The sequence below is a fragment of the Cherax quadricarinatus genome, chromosome 68 (assembly GCF_038502225.1).
Source record: "Cherax quadricarinatus isolate ZL_2023a chromosome 68, ASM3850222v1, whole genome shotgun sequence".
NCBI lineage: Eukaryota > Metazoa > Arthropoda > Malacostraca > Decapoda > Parastacidae > Cherax > Cherax quadricarinatus.
Window position 1 is genome coordinate 9,920,275 of NC_091359.1, and position 15,419 is coordinate 9,935,693.

The 15,419-nt window shown below is 39.9% G+C and overlaps 1 protein-coding gene across 2 annotated transcripts in view; it reads right to left on the reverse strand.

Annotated features, from left to right (window-relative positions):
• Positions 1-8,799: 8,799 nt before the first annotated feature.
• Nipsnap (protein nipsnap) overlaps positions 8,800-15,419 on the reverse strand; it is a 53,801-nt gene continuing 47,181 nt past the window's right edge. The window contains exon 6 of one of the 2 annotated variants that reach the window (XM_053789666.2): positions 8,800-12,499. In XM_053789666.2, coding sequence (XP_053645641.1) covers positions 12,351-12,499 — 149 coding nt within the window. In that variant the 3' untranslated portion in view covers positions 8,800-12,350. The remainder of the gene's footprint in view (positions 12,500-15,419) is intronic. The other variant, XM_053789664.1, reaches the window with a different exon arrangement.

The window sequence follows — 15,419 nt, forward strand, 5'->3', positions numbered from 1 at the left end:
CTATAAAAAAACTCAATTCACATAAAAGGCCCAAAAATCTGGAATTCATTACCTGTGAATATAAAAGAAATACTGTCTATCAGTTCAAGACTCTTCTTAAAAACCACTTACTCAACCACAACTAAATAAATACTGAATAACTGTATCTCATAATTGTGACCCTATCAAACAGTTTTTTTTTTAACTACATTACCTAACAGAACACTCCATTCTCTTGAATGCACAGTGACATCTAATGACGATATGACCTGTTTCTGCACTACAAATCATTGATTTTACTCTATTTGATTCGGTATTATACATGGTTATGCTACAAATTTGTACAACTTTAATGCTTCTTATTTGAAATACTCATTTGTACCTCTTTTTTTTTTTCAACAAGTCGGCCGTCTCCCACCGAGGCAGGGTGACCCAAAAAAGAAAGAAAATCCCCAAAAAGAAAATACTTTCATCATCATTCAACACTTTCACCAAACTCGCACATTATCACTGTTTTTGCAGAGGTGCTCAGAATACAACAGTTTAGAAGCATACACATATAAAGATACACAACATATCCCTCCAAACTGCCAATATCCCAAACCCCTCCTTTAAAGTGCAGGCATTGTACTTCCCATTTCCAGGACTCAAGTCCGACTATATGAAAATAACCGGTTTCCCTGAATCCCTTCACTAAATATTACCCTGCTCACACTCCAACAGATCGTCAGGTCCCAAGTACCATTCGTCTCCATTCACTCCTATCTAACACGCTCACGCACGCTTGCTGGAAGTCCAAGCCCCTTGCCCACAAAACCTCCTTTACCCCCTCTCTCCAACCCTTTCGAGGACGACCCCTACCCCGCCTTCCTTACCCTATAGATTTATATGCTTTCCATGTCATTCTACTTTGCTCCATTCTCTCTAAATGACCAAACCACCTCAACAACCCCTCTTCTGCCCTCTGACTAATACTTTTATTAACTCCACACCTTTTCCTAATTTCCACACTCCGAATTTTCTGCATAATATTTACACCACACATTGCCCTTAAACAGGACATCTCCACTGCCTCCAACCGTCTCCTCGCTGCTGCATTTACCACCCAAGCTTCACACCCATATAAGAGTGTTGGTACTACTATACTTTCATACATTCCCTTCTTTGCCTCCATAGATAACGTTTTTTGACTCCACATATACCTCAACGCACCACTCACCTTTTTTCCCTCATCAATTCTATGATTAACCTCATCCTTCATAAATCCATCCGCCGACATGCCAACTCCCAAGTATCTGAAAACATTCACTTCTTCCATACTCCTCCTCCCCAATTTGATATCCAATTTTTCTTTATCTAAATCATTTGACACCCTCATCACCTTACTCTTTTCTATGTTCACTTTCAATTTTCTACCTTTACACACATTCCCAAACTCATCCACTAACCTTTGCAATTTTTCTTTAGAATCTCCCATAAGCACAGTATCATCAGCAAAAAGTAACTGTGTCAATTCCCATTTTGAATTTGATTCCCCAAAATTTAATCCCACCCCTCTCCCGAACACCCTCATGTTGTAATTTATTTACTGTAATTTTTACCACTGAATATATCAGTGCTTAGCTAATTTTAAGTTAATTTTAAGCTTTCCCATAATGCTCTGCATACAAGGGGCTTTTGGCATGTACACCCAATCACTATTTCTTTGTACAACTATGTATCATGTCCAAATAAAAATAAATAAATAAAAATATGTAGAGAACCAGCCTGAGGATGCTTAGACTAACCTCTGCTGTAACTCCAACTGTCGAGAGAATGACACTCGTCAAGCTGCAAGTAGCCCTGTCGACAGGCGACTGTAACTCGTATCAAGGCTTCAGTGAGCAGCCTGCACAAAGATGATGTCACTTTAACTGCTAGCTTGCTCACTGCAGTACGGTGTACGTTGTCAAGACTCCCAAATGTTCGCAGAGTCGTCCCTGCCACGACTCGCTCCACACTTACTGGCAGTGACAGCCCCAGTGACAGTACCAGTCGAGAAATGTCCTCCTGAGTTGCTTGCCAGAAGATCCCTGCCCAGTTGCCGAGTACTGGCGATGCCTCACTCGAGGGCACCAGCAGGTTGTACCCCAGGATGAGTGAACCCTGCAGCGACTACTACGATGACTGCTTCACCGCTCCACAGGACACCGTACAGTATCTGTCCAGATGCAGGAAGGCATGCAGCGATGCTCTCAGCCTTGGACCATGATGCTTTTTTAGCACCCCCCCCCCTTTTTTTCTTCCCTCCCTGTAGGAAGTTTTTTTCCTATATCTATATGTATATATGTTTTTATTGTGTGTTCTGTGCCCTGTTCCTGCGAGAGAGAGACTGAGTTTTTTTTACAGTCAATTATCGTCGAGGACGACCATGTTGTAAGTAGCGGACTGAAATGTAGACTAAGCCTACATGCCTAGTTCCCACCAGGGGGCAGGTCTCTGGGTGGGTATGCCCAAACTTGCCTCCCTCTCACTCGGCATCCAGGCATCATAGTCAACGAAGTCTACTCCTCTCTCCCTCGCTGGGCATGGCCCCTCGGGGCCATAGGTACTAACTGCCTGTGTACCCACGATATTGCAAATAAAGAAGCCTCCGAAGCCCTTTTATCATTGCTTCCCGCTTGCAACAACGCAATTAACCTCCCTATTATAGTAGAAATGTAGTAGTATAATCATGGGGAAGCACTAAACTCATAGGATTATACAGCACCTCTGGGGGGATTATTATAATCAAAGAAAGTGCTAAACCGGCAAGGGTCATGCAGCACTGCAGGCAGAAAATAGAGCCGGGGCTATAAACAGCTAGGTGGAGAGGGGATCACCACTTTGACATGCTTGACCAGGTGGGGGTTCCATACTGGTGCTGCATACTCCAACATAAGCTTGACGTACATTGTATACAGTGTCATGCATGACTGCTCAGATTTCTAAAAGCTAGTCTTTTATTTGCCAGACATGCCTTTACTGCAGCAGTTATTTGGTTGATGTACACCTCAGACAATATGTTTGGTACAATACTCACCCCAAAGTGAGGTTTGCAGCCTTCTTTGCTTTCCCCATTCTTCATTATAATCAAAATCAGTAACTAAAAACATCTAGGGTTATACAGCCCCCAATTGTCATAACTTTGCACTTGCTAGGGTTAAATTCCACTAGCTACTTGTCAGACCAGACTTACAGTGTTCAAGATCTGATTGTAGCCTTTTTTCGGTCCTCTCCTGCTTGTATTCTCAGTTTCATATTATCTGCAAACAGGGACACCTCTATCCTTTTTGTTACGTGGCTTCCTATGTTTTGATGTGGGTGTATTAATACTGATATTTGAGTGCTGTTGCTAGTGATGAGGTAAGGAAGTTTATTTAAGTATAGGCACATAAGTATAATTGTCATACATAGCAACATGTGTAAATTTCCTAGGATAGCTCAAGAGAGTCAGTGACTTATTTCCATTGGATGTGCTGATGTTGGTATTTGTCAGTGTGTTGGTGATACATGTGTAATGCTGATTATTATAATCATAACTAAGCATTAAACCCATAAGGCTCATACAGCGGGTGGTGGTGTTAGTTTATGGATGAAAAGAGGCGAGAATGACAAGTTATGGATGGGAAGCTCTATATCTATATGGGCCATACAGTGTCTGGGGAAATGAGAGGCAGTCTGGTTGGATCCACAGAAAAAGCCACTTCCTAATCTTTGGTGGATGGTATGTTAATACACAAGCATTAACTAAGTTTTTAAATATTACCATAAATGGTTTAACTTAGGTGCACAGAGAGATGTGGGTTTGAGTGGCTACCTCAGGTCTGATGGTTGTGTGTGAAGTTATCACATCATGATAGTGAATTTTAAAAATAATAATAATGATCCTAGTTAGTAGGTTGGTAGACAGCAGCCACCCAGGGAGGTACTACCGTCCTGCCAAGTGAGTGTGAAATGGAAACCTGTAATTGTTTTACAGGATGATAGGGTTGCTGGTGTCTTTTTTTTTTCATCTCAAACATGTGGGATACCAGGTATATCTTGCTACTTCTACTTACACTTAGGTCACACTACACATGCATGTACATATACATACCCATCTAGGTTTTCTATTTTCTTAATAGTTCTTGTTCTTTATTTCCTCTAATCTCTATGGGGAAGTGGGACAGAATACTTCCTTTGTAAGCTGTGCATGTTGTGGGAGGATGCTGGGAGCAAGGGGTTAATAACCTTTTCTCCCAGTGGAATACAGCTGGTTTTTGGGAAAAAATAATAATAACAGTCATTTTAAGCACTAAACCCATAACCCTTAAACTGTCCAAACGTAGATCTACATTCACGTGCATAGCACTCCGACCTTGATTTTCCCCATTTGAAAGCATATAAAAAAATGTGGATCTACATTCGGAGCCCCCCTCCCCGTACATGGACGTAGATCTACGTTTGGACAGTTTAAGGGTTAATGACTATACATTCATGAGATGTCTAATTCCTTATACCAAGAGCCCCTCACTAGCATCAAGAAAGTTAAGGAACCTCCCTTGAAGGATAAGGGTTATACAGTGTCTGAGGAATGGAAGGTTATCAGATTTGACTCAAAGAAGGGGACGGTATAGTCAGTATCTTCCAGTATCTTCAGTATTTTGGTTCACTGCCCTAGCTCTGAGGGGTCTGAGCATTGACCTGTATATCTCATGGTAGGCAGATACCCATACCAAGGTGAGAGACTATGAAGCAAGATTAGTTGAAATTCTTAAGGTGTGTGCTACAGTTGTACCCTACATTACAATTGCACCGATGAGGCACACAATAATAATAATAATAACGCACAACCCACACACTGAGGTCTACGATTCGTTCCTCAGTACGGGTGGAAACACTGGGCGTTTTTCCTTAAGACAACTGCTGCCCCTGTTCACCTAGCATTAAGTAGGTACCTGGGTGTTAGCTGACTGGTGAGTCACAACCGGGGAACAAAATTAACCTAAGTTGCCTGAAATGCTCAGCATAACCAGGGATTTCTATATAGTATGTCACTGATGTCAACTAGGTCTGTACTTGTAGAAATATTTTTTTTTTTTTTTCTTCAACAAGTCGGCCGTCTCCCACCGAGGCAGGGTGACCCAAAAAAGAAAGAAAATCCCCAAAAAGAAAATACTTTCATCATCATTCAACACTTTCACCACACTCACACATTATCACTGCTTTTGCAGAGGTGCTCAGAATACAACAGCTTAGAAGCATATACATATAAAGATACACAACATATCCCTCCAAACTGCCAATATCCCAAACCCCTCCTTTAAAGTGCAGGCATTGTACTTCCCATTTCCAGGACTCAAGTCCGACTATATGAACATAACCGGTTTCCCTGAATCCCTTCACTAAATATTACCCTTCTCACACTCCAACAGATCATAAGGTCCCAAGTATCATTCGCCTCCATTCACTCCCATCTAACCCGCTCATGCACGCTTGCTGGAAGTCCAAGCCCCTAGCCCACAAAACCTCCTTTACCCCCTCTTTCCAACCCTTTCGAGGACGACCCCTACCCCGCCTTCCTTACCCTATAGATTTATATGCTTTCCATGTCATTCTACTTTGATCCATTCTCTCTAAATGACCAAACCACCTCAACAACCCCTCTTCTGCTTTTATTAACTCCACACCTTCTCCAAATTTCCACACTCCGAATTTTCTGCATAATATTTACACCACACATTGCCCTTAGACAGGACATCTCCACTGCCTCCAACCGTCTCCTCGCTGCTGCATTTACCACCCAAGCTTCACATCCATATAAGAGTGTTGGTACTACTATACTTTCATACATTCCCTTCTTTGCCTCCATAGATAACGTTTTTTGACTCCACATATACCTCAACGCACCACTCACCTTTTTTCCCTCATCAATTCTATGATTAACCTCATCCTTCATAAATCCATCCGCCGACACGTCAACTCCCAAGTATCTGAAAACATTCACTTCTTCCATACTCCTCCTCCTCAATTTGATATCCAATTTTTCTTTATCTAAATCATTTGATACCCTCATCACCTTACTCTTTTCTATGTTCACTTTCAACTTTCTACCTTTACACACATTCTCAAACTCATCCACTAACCTTTGCAATTTTTCTTTAGAATCTCCCATAAGCACAGTATCATCAGCAAAAAGTAACTGTGTCAATTCCCATTTTGAATTTGATTCCCCATAATTTAATCCCACCCCTCTCCAGAACACCCTAGCATTTACTTCTTTTACAACCCCATCTATAAATATATTAAACAACCATGGTGACATTACACATCCCTGTCTAAGACCTACTTTTACCGGGAAGTATTCTCCCTCTCTTCTACACACCCTAACCTGAGCCTCACTATCCTCATAAAAGCTCTTTACAGCATTTAGTAACTTACCACCTATTCCATATACTTGCAACATCTGCCACATTGCTCCTCTATCCACTCTATCATATGCCTTTTCTAAATCCATAAATGCAATAAAAACTTCCCTACCTTTATCTAAATACTGTTCACATATATGCTTCAATGTAAACACTTGATCTACACATCCCCTACCCACTCTGAAGCCTCCCTGCTCATCCGCAATTCTACATTCTGTCTTACCTCTAATTCTTTCAATTATAACCCTACCGTATACTTTTCCTGGTGTACTCAGCAAACTTATTCCTCTATAATTTTTACAATCTCTTTTGTCCCCTTTCCCTTTATATAAAGGGACTATACATGCTCTCCGCCAATCCCTAGGTACCTTCCCCTCTTTCATACATTTATTAAACAAAAGTACCAACCACTCCAACACTATATCCCCCCCTGCTTTTAACATTTCTGTCATGATCCCATCAGTTCCAGCTGCTTTACCCCCTTTCATTCTACGTAATGCCTCACGTACCTCCACCACACTTACATTCTGCTCTTCTTCACTCCTAAAAGATGGTATACCTCCCTGGCCAGTGCATGAAATTACCACCTCCCTTTCTTCCTTAACATTTAAAAGTTCCTGAAAATATTCTCGCCATCTACCTAATACCTCCCTCTCCCCATCTACTAACTCCCCTACTCTGTTTTTAAGTGACAAATCCATACTTTCCCTAGGCTTTCTTAACTTGTTTAACTCACTCCAAAATTTTTTCTTATTTTCATTAAAATTTCTTGACAGTGCCTCTCCCACTCTTTCATCAGCTCTCCTTTTGCACTCTCTCACCACTCTCTTCACCTTTCTTTTACTCTCCATATACTCTGCTCTTATTATAACACTTCTGCTTTGTAAAAACCTCTCGTAAGCTACCTTTTTCTCTCTTATTAGACCCTTTACTTCATCATTCCACCAATCACATGGGATACATTTTTACAGCTACTTAGCGACAGACCTGTAGAGATCTCTGTGGGGACGAGAATCTTGATATTAACTTTAAAGACAACTGTAACTGACTGAGACAGTGGTGCACTGTGTCACCATTCAGTTGTTGTACCATTATCTACAGTTAAGTACTTACCTACTAAACTCCATCTCTCTTTCATACTGTTCTCATTTTATTATTATCAAGTTAAATGCTTTATAAATACAAAAGGATTAACTGCTCTCAAAAAATGAAAGAATCACAGTATAACAAAATATTTCATTACCACTGGGTGTCATACAGCACCTGGGGAAACAGGAGGCATTCTTGCTTGATCTAAGGAAGGGGAGCACAGGTATGATTCTTTAGATCAAGTGTCCATCACCGGCATCAAGGAACCTCCCTAGAGGGAAGTATCACAGAATATTTTCAATTAATACACTTTTCCTCAAACACCAATATCAATCACATTACTCTTCTGATAATTAGTCTTTGCTTAGTTCTATCATTCAGCCTACCAGTGGGAAGTATGTCTGCCTGAATGGCACCACACACTTCGAAAGCAAAATTACGATCAGAAGTAAGGCAATATCAAGAGCTGGCACATACATCACAATCAGCACAGTAATCTGAATGAGCAGCAATACTGGTGATACCGGGACTAAACAGACTAACTTATATAATAAAAAATGGATAAAATTTTTCAGGTCACTCTACTACGGTGGAAGATAGCCAGTCTTAAAAAAATAATAATAAATAAAGATAAGTCATAATAATCAGTGCGCTTGCTGTAACCTATGGTACATCAGGTTATCTAGATACATTTTATTAATGTTAAGGTATGAGAAAGAAATCTCAGCAAAAATTAGTTGAACAAAAACATGTATCGTATTCCGTGGCTTATTAGACGCATTTTTTTTTCCATAAAATGTCTTCAAAAACCACCCTGCATCCTATAAACTGAAAGTCAGTGACAGTAGCTATAAGTTTGGGGTGTGGGGTGGGTTGTAGCTCTCCCAGTTGCATCAAATGCCGAGCCAATGAAACTAAAACAAGTCGTATAAGCCGCGTCTTATATGGTAAGTGCCTCTCTGCATTTACTTGTACTTTTCAAGAAAGGTGTGTGAAAACCTGAAAGTACTCAGGTGTTTGTAGTATTTTTTCATATTCTTAGTCAGGCATTTTACAGATGTTTATATTTCTAGGTTTTGGCATTTGGAGGCCAAATTAAGTTGAAGACGTCAAACAGTGGTGGTAAACACCATGCAGAGATGCACATGATCATATTAGGCAGACCACAGAATGCAACAGCATGAATAAAAACAAGATGGAAGGGGGTTTGCAAGTAAACATTATTGGCTGGTGATTACATTAGGAATCTGGAAGCATTCACTTCTCTTCTGTAGTTGTGTCAAGGCAAATAATACATCTGAAGGAAAAAGACTGAAACCTGTATTATAGATACAGAGCAATGTACAATCACTTATCACAATGCTTCAATCAGGATATTTGCTGGTACTAGTTAATTGTCACGGCAAACTCCTAAGATACATTACTGAAGGACATTCTCTCTAGGTAAGAGAACAAGTTGAGACATAAAAACACTGTCAGATAAAACTCTAATATATAAACTAGTATTAATTTTCATGTAAAACTTATACAACAGACAGTTTTATGTAATCCCTAGTCACACATATTGATAATAATTTTCTCAGATTGCACAGTTTAATAGAAAAAGACTCACAAAAATATAAATTAGCAACAAATTTGTCACGATACTTGAAACTCAGTCCACAACTGATAATTTTTGAGGGATTGTATATTCTGTTCCTTAAATAACTTTGTTCACCAATATACCACATGCACTGCTATAATGTAATTACCATCACATTAAAGAGTAAACTCTTGCTTATCCAGATTAACTGGTGAATAAACTCCATATGTTCAAGTGAGCTCTTTTATTTTTCCCTATTTTTCTGAACCAAGATAGAGCATTTTCAAAGAAGCTAAATGCCACATTCATGGTATTTCAAATCCATTTGTTAACACCCTGCAGTCAGTAACAAATGTAATAAGTGAGGAAGGGAATCAGAGAACATGAAAACTGCAGTTTTTAAATAGTCATATTATAGTTTCTTTTCTATGTACAGTGTATTGTTTCTTGCTATTTTAACTCCTAGATGTTTGAAGTATACCAAAACACCATAGATACCATTTGTTATACTAAACAGTAATCACAGACTGCCTTTCATCATTTAGTGAATTTGTTATCTCTGTTAACTCAATGCTAAATTAGTAGAAGAGTCTTCTCCACTGGATAGTATTCAGGTAAATGACTTAAGATCTTGTCTGTTGCATCAAGATTTGATCCAAAAAGAGCCAGAGAAGCAGGAGTTCACTAAACTAAAACATTACCAATATATTATACAACAATTGCCACTAAAAATCCATGTAATATTCTTTCTAAAATGAAAAAATATTTCTATTACAATTTAATGCAAGAATGCAGTAGCAATAAACAAACAGAGCTTTGTACTTGATACAGCTGTATTAAGCAAATGGCAAAAATAAAATTGCCAATAAAAATACTTGTTGACTATCTGTACATGTGATAAAACAAAGATGACAAGCATGTACTCCTTATCACTTGGGTAAAAGTTAGACCAAATGAGGTATGAATAAAGTGTCATTTCAAGTACATATTTCAAGTAGTGTATGAAGACAGATGAGGGAGAGAGAGAGACTGAGATTTACCCAACAGTGTAAATTATAAATCAGCCTTTTACCATTAGGGAAAGAAAAAAAAAACTGGACTTTCAGATATGCCCCTTTCCAGCATAACCTCCATCATCACTATATACTCAACATAAGGCATCTTATGTAATTCCATGAAATGCCAAAAGTATGGTACACCACAGTAATTGTCAGCCTAATGTAAAATGAGTCGTATATACCTTTAAGATAAAAACATATACGTGTATTGTAAAAGTTAGTTGTCGAGGAGGTATGAAGAGATTTGTACATTGTGCCTTATATACTGTACATAGGTAAATGACACCACCTACTTTCTGATGAACACACGGATCGTTCACTACAATGCTTCCCTTTCCACGGATGTATGCATGTGTGTGTATATGTACATGCATGTGGTGTGATGTTTGGTGTGGTGTGGTATGGTTTACTCTCCTATTTGTGGTTGCAGGCATTGAGTCACAGTTCCTGGCCCTGCCTCTTCGCTAGTCGCTACTAGGTCCACTCTCTCCCTGCTCCATGTGCTTTACTTTATCTATTCTTAAAGTAATGTATGGATCCTGCCTCCACTACATCACAAGATTGTTTCACTTCCTGACAACTCTATGACTGAAGAAATACTTCCTAACATCCCTTTGACTCATCTGAGCTTTAAACTTCCAGTTGTGAACCCTTGTTGCAGTGTCCCATCTCTGAAACATCCTGTCCCTGTATGTGGGTGTTTGTGTGCATGTGCATGTGTGTGTGTAATTGCGTGTGTGTATATCTGTGCATGTGTGTGTGTTTATATATACAGTATACATACACACAAATTAATTGAGAATTGAATATTTTTGGCCAGCGCCTGAGGCACTATTCAGGAAAGTCAATGGAAAAAGCTCCTCATATGCAGAATGAAATACTATACAGTATACACACACATACAAACTGTACAGTACAGTAGGACCCTGACTTACAAAAGAAGCACTCTGGGACCAATTACTGAAAAACAACTCGCCCTTGCAGAGTGGGGGCTGTATGTGGCGATGGAAATATCACTTGAAGTCCACTGAGAAAAACTGTATCACTATTCAGTAAGGATGGTTTATACTGAAAAAATCCTCAGTTTTTAACAAATGCAATAATTTGTGCATATTCATTTTATGCAAATGTGGAGAATTGATATGTTTGTTACAGAATGTTCAAGAACTGAAGATTTATAAATTAGTACTATGTTTTTATTAATGCTGAGATAAATATTTTTTTATGGTTAATTTTAAACAAATATATTGACAATTTGGGTATCTTCATTATATGCACTTACAGAAAGTTCATGAATAGTAGAGATTGGTCAAGAACTGTGAATTTAGAAATTATGTTTTTGGTAAAGCTAAATTATAAGAAAAATCCTCAACTACATTTTTAGCAAATGCTACAATACTTTGTGTATGTTCAGTTTATTCATGAATGGATAGAATGCTTTTGTTTTAAAATGACTGGTCAATATCTACAGACTTAAAAATTATGTTTGTGTGTTAGGGGTAGGTGGGTGTATCTAATATGCAATCTGTGGCTGAGGTGCAGTCTCTGCTCACCTTCCTCCACCACCCTCTATCCCTCCCTATCCTCCTGTTCGGGACCTAATTTCCCTCAACATAACATTAAACGTATGTAAGAGAGCATAATTTAAGTGTTGTGTAATACAATGAGAGAGGGAGGGAGGAGTTGTTGCTCCTGCCTTACTCCACTACCCTCCCTCCCTTCCCATTACAACAAGGGATGGGAAAATGGGAAAGGGGAAAAAGGGAGAAGGGGAGAAAGGGAAAGGGGAGAAAGGGAAAGGGGAGAAAGGGAAAGGGGAGAAAGGAAAAGGGAGAAAGGAAAAGGGAGAAAGGAAAAGGGAAAAAGGATAAGGGAGAAACAGAAAGGGTATAAAGCAGGAGGAAAGAAAATGTGAGAGAGGAGGGGAGGGGGCAGGGAGGAGACTTATCCAAGTACATACTTCACATTTTTTAATGTTAATGGAAAAAATTAAATTATGTATGGAATAAAAGGGTCGGAAACCACATCTTTGACTATAGGATTGGAATCTTTGGAAAAAATGGGTTACAACGTATAAACACACTAGTAATGAACAGTTCTCGGGAACGCATTGTCATCCGAAGTCGGGGCCCAACTGCACATACATAAAAATAAACAATACCAGATATCTATCAACATCACTTGGGAAGTGCTCAACCCATAACCTTACAATCATTACTGAGCTGGGGATATCGAATTTGGAACAAGAATCCTGGCGTGCATCTCACTAATTAGAGGCACTGTGTATGCAACCACCTCGTCCCATCCTGGATCACGCCAGGCATTTTCCCGCGCTTCCTTCCTTGCCTCCAGAGAACTGTAACCTATATGAGAGGAAGTACAAATTAAATAACTTGCAAGAAAAATGTCATAAATTATCATAGTAGTATATTTATAATGACACTTCAGATTCAAACCAATGTAGAATTTTTTTCTTTTATACAAATAAGTACCCAAAAGTATATAAGCTGTTGGAGTATGAGCAGGGTAATATTTTGTGAAGGGATTCAAGGAAACCAGTTAGCTGAACTTGAGTGCTGGAGATGGGAAGTACAATGCCTGTACTTTCAAGGAGGGGTTTGGGATACTGGCTGTTTGGAGTGATATCTAAACTGTTGTATCTAAGTGCCTCTGCAAAGACAGTGATTATGGGTGAATGATAGTGAAAGTGTTGAATGATGGCGAGTTTCTTTACTGGGTCATCCTGCCTTGGTAGGAGATAGCCGAAGTGTTAAAATACAGTGGACCCCCGGTTTACGATATTTCATTCCAGAAGTATGTTCAGGTGCCAGTACTGAACGAATTTGTTCCCATAAGGAATATTGTGAATTAGATTAGTCCATTTCAGACCCCCAAACATACACGAACAAACGCACTTACATAAATACACTTACATAATTGGTCGCATTGGGAGGTGATCGTAAAGCGGGGGTCCACTGTATATATATACATGTTATATATATATATACGTATATATATATATACGTATATATATATATTTGGTAGGGTGTGCAAAAGAAGAAAATTAAAGGTGAATACAGGAAAGAGTAAGGTTATGAGGATAACAAAAAGATTAGGTGATGAAAGATTGAATATCAGATTGGAGGGAGAGAGTATGGAGGAGGTGAACGTATTCAGATATTTGGGATGGACGTGTCAGCGGATGGGTCTATGAAAGATGAGGTGAATCATAGAATTGATGAGGGAAAAAGAGTGAGTGGTGCACTTAGGAGTCTGTGGAGACAAAGAACTTTGTCCTTGGAGGCAAAGAGGGGAATGTATGAGAGTATAGTTTTACCAACGCTCTTATATGGGTGTGAAGCGTGGGTGATGAATGTTGCAGCGAGGAGAAGGCTGGAGGCAGTGGAGATGTCATGTCTGAGGGCAATGTGTGGTGTGAATATAATGCAGAGAATTCGTAGTTTGGAAGTTAGGAGGAGGTGCGGGATTACCAAAACTGTTGTCCAGAGGGCTGAGGAAGGGTTGTTGAGGTGGTTCGGACATGTAGAGAGAATGGAGCGAAACAGAATGACTTCAAGAGTGTATCAGTCTGTAGTGGAAGGAAGGCGGGGTAGGGGTCGGCCTAGGAAGGGTTGGAGGGAGGGGGTAAAGGAGGTTTTGTGTGCGAGGGGCTTGGACTTCCAGCAGGCATGCGTGAGCGTGTTTGATAGGAGTGAATGGAGACAAATGGTTTTTAATACTTGACGTGCTGTTGGAGTGTGAGCAAAGTAACATTTATGAAGGGATTCAGGGAAACCGGCAGGCCGGACTTGAGTCCTGGAGATGGGAAGTACAGTGCCTGCACTCTGAAGGAGGGGTGTTAATGTTGCAGTTTAAAAACTGTAGTGTAAAGCACCCTTCTGGCAAGACAGTGATGGAGTGAATGATGGTGAAAGTTTTTCTTTTTCGGGCCACCCTGCCTTGGTGGGAATCGGCCGGTGTGATAATAAAAAATAAAAAAAAAATAATATATATATATACGTTATATATATATATACGTATATATATATATATATTCTTCTTTCAACACACTGGCGGTATCCCACCGAGGCAGGGTGGCTAAAAAGGAAAAACGAAAGTTTGTCCTTTTACATTTAGTAATATATACAGGAGAAGGCGTTACTAGCCCCTTGCTCCCGGCATTTTAGGCGCCTCTTACAACATGCATGGCTTACGGAGGAAGAATTCTGTTCCACTTCCCCATAGAGATAAGAGGAAATAAACAAGAACTAGAAAGAAAACAGAAGAAAGCCCAGAGGGGTGTGTATATATACTGTATATGATTGTACATGTATGTGTAGTGTGACCTAAGTGTAAATAGAAGTAGCAAGACATACCTGAAATCTTGCATGTGTACGAGACAGAAAAAAGACACCAGCAATCCTACCATCATGTAAAACAATTACAGGTTTCCGTTTTACACTCACTTGGCAGGACGGTAGTACCTCCCTGGGTGGTTGCCGTCTACCAACCTACTACCTACAATATACATATATATATATACATACATGTATATATATATGAAGAGATATACAATTAAAGAGAATTTGAGAAAGAAAAAGAGAAAAAGAAAAGGAGAAATAGAAAGAAAAAGAAAGAAAAAAAAGGGAAAAAGAGAGACTGTGGCCAGTGAAGGGGTGGGGGCCTGGAGCTGTGACTTGACCCCCGCAACCACATAGGTGAATAACTATACGTACACATGTGCGCATGCACGCACAAATGTATGCACATACAGAGAGAGGGAGGGAGAGAGAGGGAGGGAGGGAAAGGGAGGGAGAGAGAGGGAGGGAGGGAGGGAGGGAGGGAGTAAGGTTGGGACTGAGGGAGGTAGGGACTGAGGGAGGTAGGGACTGAGGGATTGAGGGAGGGAGAAGAAATGCCAGCTGCTCTAAGCTAGATCAATCACCAGGTAAGAGCTATATCACCTTGGGGAAACCGATGGCAGGTAACATTTGCACCTGAGAAAATGCAAATGATGATGGTCTCTAGGCACCATGATGGTAATGCCAGAGCAGTAATAAGTATGAATGGGAGAGTGTTGGTACCTGGGGAAAAAGTTGATATCCTTGGAGTGAAATTTGACTCCAAACTGACCATGAAGAACCACGTTGTAAATCTTGCAAACAAGTCAGCCAGGAAGCTTACAGCACTTCAACTTATCTTGCATCTGCTTGACAGAAGGGGTTGCAAGATTCTGTATGAGGCACAAGTATGCTTGACAGAGAACAGAGCAAGATGTCTCAT